The 11,016-nt window shown below is 39.2% G+C and overlaps 1 protein-coding gene and 1 pseudogene across 1 annotated transcript; both read left to right on the top strand.

Annotated features, from left to right (window-relative positions):
• The first annotated feature begins 3,348 nt into the window (after positions 1 to 3,348).
• LOC149217151 (putative receptor-like protein kinase At1g11050) lies at positions 3,349 to 4,472 on the top strand. The gene is made up of 2 exons (XM_089390143.1): positions 3,349 to 4,275; positions 4,386 to 4,472. Exons 1-2 carry the CDS (start codon positions 3,349 to 3,351, stop codon positions 4,470 to 4,472), a joined length of 1,014 nt encoding a protein of 337 aa, XP_089246269.1.
• Positions 4,473 to 4,476: 4 nt separating this feature from the next.
• Positions 4,477 to 5,214, top strand: LOC149217150 (putative receptor-like protein kinase At1g11050 pseudogene; annotated as a pseudogene).
• Positions 5,215 to 11,016: the final 5,802 nt, after the last annotated feature.

Raw genomic sequence — 11,016 nt, 5'->3', positions numbered from 1 at the left:
AGAATTTTGGAGTTGCAAGGAAAATAATCAAATTAGTAGGAGATCAATAATAAGAATAGAATTAGCTAAATTCTACCTTGATATTTTTCTTGAAATTTAAAAATAATTACATCAAAGATATATCTCAACTAAAACTAGTAAAAGCATATTGAAAAAGAGTTTCCACAATGTTAATATTTAAGCATCTAGTGAAAGGATATCATTACTTTCCTAAAACAAAGATATAACTACTTTTAATGAATTAATCAACAATGGATCAAATCTTTCTTCTCATTGACATTACAACATGAGGAATTTTAAACATTGTTTATGGGAGTAATACAAAAATTTGAAACCATCTACTTTCAACGGTGAGGTTATATTAGGCAAAGAAGATGAAGCATGGACTTTTAGATTAAGAAAATGCTTTCAACTATACAACTATTCTAGGAATATTAAGAGAAGAGTGGAAATTATTAATACAAATGGAAAAGCATTGATTTGGTGGGTTGACCTCAAAAATGTGAATGTGACTAGTGAGAGAAAAGTCGCTTGGAAGAAATTCAAGAAATACTTTTGATAAAAATATATGTTGGAAAGATACTATGATGTAAGTTAAAGAATTTCATGAGTTGAAATTAGAACAATCAATCACAAATGGTTATGCAAATAGATTTTTGGAACTACTAAAATATGTTCCATATGTCATAGATGAGATAGTGAAATCTAATGTTTTCTCTATGGATTGCATTATTTGTACCAATATATGATTGAATTTAATGATACCAAGTCTTTTGAAGAGCCCATCTTGAAGTAAAAATATTGCTTTAAATTCCATTGTAAACTAGAATTCAATAAGGCCTAGAAAGTAAAGAGAAAGGAGAGATAAAATTAGAGGAGAGAAGGCTTTAAGCCTCTTTAGTACAGGAACTAGGTAAAGAATAATCCAAGTTACCTAACATGTAGCAAATTGCAACAAAAATTTCCATTGTAGAGTGGAAGCAAGGTAAAGAATAATCCAAGTTACCTAACATGTAGCAAATTCCAACAAAAAATTTCATTGTAGAGTGGAAGCAAGCCAACAAAGGCTGTGAAAGAAAGGATGAGAGAGTAATGGAAGAGACCACTAAAATACTGGTGTTGCAAAGAGGAACATTTGCTTAGAGATTTTCCCAAGGACAATAATAAGATGATCAGAATATACAACAGGTTATCAAAGAACATTCCTAGAATCTATTTTGTGGTAGAAGATCAACAAGTAGATCACTAAGCATTAGTGATGGTAGTTGAAGGTAAGATTGCTAAGAAATCCATTTATATGTTGATTGATTAGGATCTCAACAATGTTGCACTTAAAGTAGTTGAATTTTTTACCCTCGATAAGTGTAAACAAAAGGAAGAATTCATCATTAGTGTAGGTAGGTACAAAAACAAAAAGAACTTCTACCCTCCATAAGTGTAAAGAAAAGAATTCATCATTAGTGTAGGTAGCTGGAAAAAAAAAAACAAAAACAAAGCCATGTCCATTGGAAATAAATAGACCAAATAGATGGGTATCTTTGCCTCTTTATTCAGTGGCCTCATATGAATTTTGGATTGACATGGATTGAGTCTTTGCCTCTTTATTCAGTGGCCTCATATGAATTTTGGATTGACATGGATTGAGTAGCAATACGTAAAGTTAAGTCAAATTTGCTACAACAAAATAAATGATCAATAAAATCCACGAAAAGTGAGAGGCAATTCCAGCAATTCATTAAAGAAATTTTTTAGTAAAGTGTCCCAAAATATATGCCACCTCCAGATATCACTCATATGTTGGAGTCATTAGAAGAAACTTCAAAAACTGAAGATTACTCAATACTTCAAGAATGTGATTCTATTTTGTATACCTACTCGACATTGACTACCCAATTTATCTGTTTATCTTAGTGTTATTTACAAAATGATCCTAAAATAATTGTCAGTGTTATTTACTATATAATAGAATTGAAAAAATATATCAAAACAATCCTCTTTTGTTTGAATATTTAACTAAAGGAGGCGTAAGAAGATAGAAAACCATAAGTGGAGCTAGCGATCCAATTTCTGAGGCATCTCAGTCTGGCATTTATGCTGCTTATTGAAACCGATCATATATTGGGGATTCGTCATTAACATCGGAGAAGCGCCTTTCGGCGAGAGATTGGGATTCGCCATTAACATCGGAGAAGCGGCTTTCGGCGAGAGATTGGGTGATTTACTGCATCCTTGAATGCCACGACTATGGTGCCACAGTTCCGTTAGTTTTTTCGGGGAAACAGTTCGGCCAGATGTATTCTTCGCCAAGGACGTTCTAAAAGATCAGGTATTACCTTAAAATTAGCCTGAGCCGCATGATCCTTCACCCCAATAATGCGTAACGACGGAAATCGATCCGGATGCATCTAGAAGAGTAGCGAAAGCGCAAGTCACGGTGCGGCTTCTCTTCGGAATTGTTGATTATATCGCCAACCATATTTCCCCTTTTATCTGAATCATGATGTAATCTTCTGCCATATTTTTCATTTTTTCCATTCCATGAAAAGGACACATCTGTATACATTTAATCACGATGCTATCTCCAACCATGAAAGCGATGCCCGATGCCTCAGTGGAATGCGAAAGGATTGGTAGCACCAATAATTTAATTGGAAATTAATAACTAGTCATGGAACTCACCCAGGATTTAAGATTTAGCAGTTAAGACGATAAGATGTCTGTTCGTGTCCGCAGGAGCTGCTGTTCCAGGGCTTTCAGGACAGATTATCACTCCATGAGTTTGAATTGAGTACAGGTGATTGTATGCTGTGATCTGCCTGGAATTTTAATAAAAAATTATATGGCTTGTCGAGGGTGTATTTGATGATATATTTTATTTGTATTTGTAATGGCTTGTAAGTAGGTATGGTAAAAGAAGAAATTTCTAAGAATCTAACTCTATCATACCGAAAATTGTTTATGAAATATATGTCAATTATGTTTTACCAGAAAACACTAATCCAATCCTTCTCCGTATTCTTTTTTGTATTTATAAAAATCTCATTTTACAGCTAATCCAAAATTGAGAAAGAAATAAATGCTGCAACTCAGCAAATTATCTAAATCAAATTCTCATGAAATCTTACAATTCTTGTTTCTACGAATGGCTTTCAAAATTTTCTCTCACCGTGAAATATGTTTAAAATGTAAAAAAAAGCTTCTGTACAACGTCAAATTCCAGGCCTGGTGGCGATCCTTACCCCTTCTCATGCGACAAACCTCAAGTCCACAGTGTGTCAGCGGCCGCTATTGCCTCTATTTTGGTTAGCAAGCAGTGGGGTATTTTGCTTAGCAAGCACCGGTGAAAAAATGAATATGAATATTATCCCTCTGCTGATGCAGTTATTGGCGTTGAATTTGGTACTGGGCGCTGACACCGAATGTCCTTTCGACCTTGATTATGTTGGGCAGCTGCCATGGGATAAGTCTAATTGTTACCCGGTGACGAATAAAGACAATTGCTGCCAGACGTTGCGGGGCGTGATCGGCATAGGATTGGCTCAGCATTTGAAAGACACATCCATGTTTGACCTTCCCAGCCATGCTTCTGCTGTCTCCTGTCTCGGGATATTTCGGCAGCAACTCCAATCTGTGGCTCTCTCACCAGATTTGGTGGGAAGTTGTTTTCAGGCGTCCACGCTTGTTTCGAGCCCACTCCACTGCTACGGCATACAGACCACGCAAGACTGGAATCGCACAGGAGTGACTTCTTCCCTGGACTCGGCCTGCAAAGGCGACCTCTCAGATCGGAGCCGATGTTCGGAATGCTGCGAGAGTGGAATATTTATTTTTAACAGGCTGACAGACAAGTTCAAGAACTTGACAAACCAATTCATGACAAGTGAAGGAGTTTCAAAATGTTTGTATTTCACATGGCTGTATGTCGCCGGAGTGGTTAATGAATTCGGCCCGAAAAACAGTCATACTGCACAGTGTCTCCTCGGCGTGTCTTTCGTCGAACACGTGTCCCATCGCCGAGTTTTAATCTACGCTTTTGTTTGCATTACGATCGCATCCATTCTCATCTGTGCTCTAGGGCTTTTCCACTGTGTGTTGGTCAAAAGGATCGATCCTAAAGCTACGGCGCACAGAAGATTCGTGAGACGAAATGAGAAACTCCTACAGAGAGTCCTGAGGCCCAACAATGGGGCATTGTGGTTCGACATTGGACTGATCAGGGTCGCCACTGATAATTTCAGCGACGCCAATCTCATAGGCCGAGGAAGTTTCGGTACGGTGTACAGGGGAATCCTCCCGGATGCTCGGCAGATAGCTGTGAAGAGAATCAGGAACTGCACGCCGGAGGGGGATTCTGAATTCCTGAACGAAGTAGAGACCATCAACAGCGTCAGGCAACGGAATTTGGTCGTTTTGAGGGGCTTCTGCGTGGCCAGCGACAAGAGGGAAGGTCACCAGAGGTTTTTGATATATGATTACATGGGCAATGGAAGTCTGGATGAGCATATCTTTGGACAAAAGTCCAAGGCCCGGCCTCTGGACTGGCCGCAGCGCAGGAACATTGTCCTCGGCGCTGCCAAGGGGTTGGCTTATCTGCACGATGGTATCCATCCCCCGATTTATCACAGAGACATAAAATCCACCAATATTCTCCTGGATCACGAAATGAATGCATGTCTGGCTGATTTTGGGCTGGCGAGAATGATGACTCAAGAAGGAAGATCCCATATCACGACTAAAGTAGCAGGGACGCACGGCTACTTGGCCCCAGAATACGCTCTCTACGGTCATCTGACAGAGAAAAGTGATGTTTATAGTTTTGGAATTCTGCTGTTGGAAATCATGAGCGGTAGAAAGGCTCTGGACACCTCTGCCGAGTCGCCCTCGCATTATCTTATCACGGATTGGGCATGGACACTAGCGAAGAAAGGAAAAACCAGTGAAATAGTAGACGAGAGAATCCGGCAGAGCGGAGATGAGGAGAGCGTAATGGAGAGATTTGTTTCGGTGGGTATTTTGTGCTCGCATGTAATAGTGGCATTCAGACCTAGAATGAGGCAAGCCGTGAAGATGCTGGAGGGTGAGACCGAGATTCCTGAAATCCCAGATAGGCCTTGGCCTCTGATGCTGCAGCGCCTATGTCAGACAGGCAAATCAAGCGATTCTTTGGTAATCTCTGATAGCGTTTCCGAGATTTCCTTGAGCGAATGTAGTTGACTACATATCTATATTTGCTTTCATGCCAACTGGAGGCTGGCGGGATTGCATAGAATGACAGACAATTTCGTCAATTAATCTGTATTATAATAATACGTTCGGCATTGCCTACCAAATCAGTTACAATTTTGTTTAGCAGTCATAGCGGGTTTTCGAAGGATGCTGTATAGCTAAGACTGTCACGAACCAGGATAATCTTCACCACGTAAATCTGTATCTTTTATCACTTGCCTCTCTGCTATAGGGCTTTTCTACTGTCTTTTGTTAAATTGAACGATCTAAGGCTGTGAGCAGACAATCAAGGTATCTTTTAACTGTTTTCAAAATAAATAATATATTCCAAAATTGAATTAGTTTATTCGTGAGGTATTAGTAAATAGATTGTTGAAAGATATTTATTTTTAAAATGTGAATAAATGTGAAAGTAATTTAAGAGAGGTTTTCAATTGAAATTAAAAAAATTTCAAAATTAAAATGATTATAATGGATGCAATTTGAAATTAGAAAAAAAAAAAAAAATATATTGATTAATTTATAATATTTATTTATTATTTTAATAAACATCTAATTTAAATTGGTAAAAAAATTATAAAATTTGAAAAGAAAATATGAACTTTGAAAGATTTGAATTCGATATTTTTCTTTCATTTATCGAAAAAGAGAGTAAAAAGTCAGAGATCAATGTGAATGTATTCATCATTTCCCATCCCATTTGTTGTATATTGCAGACGTTTTCAGTTTATGCCCTTTAGATACAAGATTTCCCTATATATTATTTAAATATAAAAATCTCAAGCCTATAAGAACATAACAAAGTGTTTGTATCCCCTACAAATATGTCTCATCAAAAAGTATATTAGATGGTGATCCCACCTTTCTAAGCCACTCTGCCTCTTCAAAGAAACCAAAGCAAGTCCTAAATAAAATAACATAATAGAAAAAATATAACCTCCTAAGAGAAATTTATGCACCCAACATTAATCAAGGCATCCTGAACAAATGTAGCAAACTTAGAACTTTCTTGGATCTTTTGATATAACTCTCTTTGATAGAAGATTGTCACCCTGTTGTTGCTCCCTGTAAATATGCCCAAAAGAAATATGTTGAAAAGAAATCACTAATGTCTTATGCATCACATCTACTTTGATAAAATAGGAGTAAGATGCATATAATCCTTGACCTAGTCAATGTTTCCCTTAGAGTCGCCATGAACATGCAATACCTCCATGTTATAGACATTTTTGGGCACCAACCCCAATCAAACATGTCCATAAACCAAGGGCTCCTAAGTCCCTAAAAGTGTTGTTCCGTCCCCTAAAAGAACAAGGTCAGCTGATTACATCATCTCCCAGAAGTTCTCCATGAAAAACTACTCAGAACTAGTCAAAACTGGCCCATCTCACCTGCTCCATGGTCAAAGTGCACTGCATCCCACCTAAATGCACATAGGAGGTGTGACGCATACTGAAAAGCCCTTCTATGGGGTGCGATGGGCGAGAGTGGACAAATGGCAGAGTCAATTTGTGAGGTGGATGATCATGGAATCTTCCAGAAACTTCTCTTGTGACACTTGCCTCTCTGCATTCGCCCAGGGATGAGTAGGAGATCATCAATCTCCAAGTGGAATCAAGAACTATCAGAGAGAGGACACTAATCAAATCTCAGAAGCTGACTCACCCCCCTTACAAACATCTATATATAGATCCCTCATCCTAGAGATCCGGAGGCTGGAATTCTGTATCTTGTAAGGAAGTGCTGTTGGTTTCTTATTGTAACATCATAGTGTTGGGTGATCTAAGATTTTCATGAGGTGAAGAAGGGCTTTCTTGTTGAGAGGATGACACTAGGTCAGAACAATTGATTGTAATCCTCTTTGCTTTTCTTGATATTAATAAAGCTATTCAAGTTTTCCTCCACATTCTTGTATGATTGATGATATATGCATTTGTGTGGTCAATATATATCTGGTCATATATTGTTTATGATAGTAGATCTCTGTTCTTGGATAGTGTTATGCTGCTTTGATTCCACAGGTGCTCTTTGAAGCTGGGTAGACGAGGAAGCGAGTGGCAAAGATCTATCAGAAGGGAGAGGAATCAAGCAAGGAACCAAGCGCAAGACAGAGGTTGGTCTCCTTTATTCCCCTCTTATCTACTTCTCATAAAGGGAAATGAAAGTAGTTTTAGTTTGTTTGTTTCTAAGATAGCTACCAGTGTTAGTGGGACTAACAGCTCTGCATAGGCACTAGATTTCCCGATAACTAAATGGCCACTCCGCTGGGGAACGAATATATTGTTTGTTTGTCTATATTTGTTTGCTTTATAAACTTACAGACGGAGCCTGAAGTCGAGCCAACTAGCCTTCGAACTGCATTTTCTATGCAAGTGCAAAGTAGATCAATGCTGCTTCAGTCTATCTCTGGGTTTTGTTTATGAACTGAACAATCTATTTACAAACTCTCTAATTGCCCTTGTGGTGGCTCTAGTAACCTCCTTAGATATACCCCTGTGATTTATTTACTGATTACCACTTGCTCGGCCTAAATCCCTAAACTGTGCTACAAACTGTGATCAAGAACTGGATCAAAAGTCTCGCAGTGTACGATCGCACCCTCTCTTTAAGGATATCAGTATGCATCGCACTTCCCGTGTGCTATAGGTGGTATGCATACTAGAATCCCTGTGTAACAGGTGCGCTGATCAGAAAAGGCTAATTTTGCCTCCGGACTTTGGTTTTTCTTCACTCTTTTCAGCTCTATTCAGGAGTTTTGCTGTCTGTAATCAGTATACCTCTGTTGGAAACCCCCTTCCTCGCCATTATTCTGCCTCCATTGTGCAAATAACTGTAAATGTTTTTATGTATTGTGAGTCATTTTCAGTTCTCTTTTACAAAGAAGTAGCGTAATTGAACTGTCGTTTCTTGATTTGGAAGTGTCGCAAGTGTCGTTTTCAGTCATAGAAGAGAATCTGATTATTCTTGATAGTCGATTACAATGTTACTCTTGTATTTGATTTGAATTAGTAGTTCTTCAAGTGTCGAAAGCAAGTTTTCAATTCCAAATCACAAAGTGTCATCATTGTCTTCATTTTGTCTTGAAAAGAAGCTTGTTAGTAATGTCGCTTTGAAAAATAATTCAGATTTGTGCTTAGCTTTCTTTTTATCATTCACACATTAAGAAGGCTGAAAAAAATACATGCATGTGCATTTGCATTTAGACTGTTTGTTGGTTTGATTTAGGACAGTGCATATAGTGTATGCTCTCTGCTCTATGTCGAAAGAATGTCATCTCTCTTTCTTTAGTAGCTAGGATTTTCATTGCAAAAATAAGATTAAATGATTGTTTATCATCTTAGATTGCATTTTAGGAATTATATATCTACATCGCGCGGTGAACCTGAAAGGCAAATTTCTTAAGCAAGATCAACTGTAAAATAAATTTAATGAATCTAAAAACGCTTTGGAACCTAATGCACAACATTTAGAAGTCTAGGCTAGAGACGTATTCCGGCGTCGTAAAGTCTGGTAACTGTTGTTTCCATTGCTGGTTAGGTGATTCCTCCACTTTGAGATGACAAGTGCCAATACGGACTTGTGCTCCCATGTACCGTCGAGTATATATTGGGAGACCACAATAGGCTATATCCTTTATCCATAGGAATCTGTGTCTACTGCCCTATCAATCGCAATGCACTGAACACAGCATTCGGGAAGATTGACTGCCGTACCGTAAAAAGTATTCTACAGTTTGGTTTGGTAATCCCTATGTCTAGATTTCCATAGTAGTCTCGTTTGTTCCTTTTCAGACTCCTTAAAGGAAAAGGTCCATCTGAGCACTTATCACTTCAAGCTCATTAAAAATCGAAAGCGACTAGAGTCATCTTTTGTTTTTTCTCGACTCTTAAAAATTGAAAAAACAAGTTGTGTCAAAGCGTCTAAAATTTATTTTAATCGGAATAAACATCACCTTTCCTACGTTGGTCTTAGGTTGAGAAAAATGGAGTCCACCAACCAAGGATTTCCCCTTGGGAGATGTTGGTGCACCCCATATGGCCACATTGTCGCTTCCAGGATTGACAATCGGCATGCCCGTATGGCTCTTCTCGACCTCTGTCGTTTAGAACACCATGATTCCTGAACAATCAAGTAAGCAACTAGACGATACCAAAGCTACTCCCCAACCTTCTACTTCATCTGATTCTCCCTCTCCTCCTTCCTCTTCTCTTGGTGAAGCTGGTAAAGCCAAAAATCAAGTAACTAAGAAGGAGAAGAAGGGGAAGGAGAAGAAAGAGAAGAAGAAGAAAGAGCCAAAGGCGAAAAGGGGCAACCAAGCATCATCTAGTGAAAATCCACACACTGCGCTATCAAAGCCTAAATCTCCATGTGTCATTTGCAAAGGAGCTCACTATCATCGATATTGTCCTTGCATCCCTTGGATCTTAAGGGACTGGTCTCCTCATTTGCACAATCCGGTGTCAACAACCTCTGATGATCATGTTGAAAGTACACCGTCAACTAGTGAAAGCGAAGCGTCGGGATAGAAAAGGAAAAGTAAATTCCCTTGTAAACTGTGTGAAGGTGATCACGCCGTCCACCATTGTCCCTTCCTAGATGAGGCTAAAAGAGTTTTGGATGACCGTCTGGTTTCACCGTTACGGCTTCCTCCTGGATATAAGAAACTCTTGCCAAGTCCATCACTAGTTGAAAATCCGACTGACATGCCATTGTGGTCGGTCGAAGCATCTATCATTGAAGATAAACCATCTGAATTCACACCAGATGAAAGTCAAAAGGTCGAGGTGGCAATTGACCTGGTCTTGCCTTCAGAAGGTCCATCTTCAGATGATACAGTCACTGGAGAGAATGAGAACGACACTGTTCAAATCCTCTTCCTAAACATAGACTCTGATGAACATGGGGGTAGTCTACTCGTTCCTTTACCGCAGGAAGGAAGTTCGTCAGAGTCATATCCGGCCATCTATTCGATCCCACCTCCAAGCAACCTAGTTGTTTCCTTCGATTGGAATCTACTAGGTAGACCCCGTTTACCGACTAGTGTACCATTTCGAATCATTGCTCAAATATACAGAATGGTCATGGCCAGTACCATCATAGATGAAGGGGTTTCTATGAGTATCCTCTCCTCAACTGCTTGGAAAGCACTTGGTTTGCCATCACTTTTGCCTGAGATGAGAAATCTAACAGGCTTTGACAAAGGAACCAGTCGACCATTAGGGATCCTTCCCAATGTGCTGATAACATTGAGAAGGAAAACTGTTCACATGAACGTAATGGTAGTCTAAGGACCCCTAGATTATAATCTACTCCTTGGACGTGACTATATTTATTGCATGGGAGCCATTGTCTCCTCACTCTTTAGAGTAATGTGTTTTCCGCATGAAGGAAGAGTGGTCAAGCTCATAGACCAGCTTTCATTCCTCGATTCACACATAGCAAATAGTCAAATACCATCCCTGAATGGTCTTTTCACGCAAGGATTGTCTCATCAATCCTTAATCCATCCACCTGATGAGCGCGAGTGATTCGGGAGGACATGACTGAAACCCAGGGGACATGCACGCTGGTCTGTTTCGGCAGGAAAACCTTGGGTATAGGGTAGGTTTCCGTGAAGGATATATGATTGGTTTATGAAACTGGACCGGATAAGATTCCTCCGTCAAAGTTATGTGAGTGGAGCCAAGTTGCGTCGCTCACCTTTGTCTATTTCGGTAGACATCGACGAGGAAGTGTTTTGTCTGCAAGTGCGGATCAAGCAATCTTTGGTAACCTGGAAATTTTTCTCTA

The sequence above is a fragment of the Pinus tabuliformis genome, chromosome 1_1, assembly GCF_031772625.1.
Source record: "Pinus tabuliformis cultivar Carrire ecotype Pingquan chromosome 1_1, CPIR1, whole genome shotgun sequence".
Lineage (NCBI taxonomy): Eukaryota > Viridiplantae > Streptophyta > Pinopsida > Pinales > Pinaceae > Pinus > Pinus tabuliformis.
This window is presented reverse-complemented; position numbering and strand designations above follow the sequence as displayed.

What these genes read in the sequence shown, in the direction of transcription:
- LOC149217151 (XM_089390143.1), top strand. Translation starts at nt 3,349, where the DNA reads ATGAATATGAATATTATCCCTCTGCTGATGCAGTTATTGGCGTTGAAT. An exon ending in GCCGAGGAAGTTTCGGTACG is followed by an intron (nt 4,276 to 4,385) that starts GTGTACAGGGGA and finishes GACCATCAACAG; the next exon opens with CGTCAGGCAACGGAATTTGG.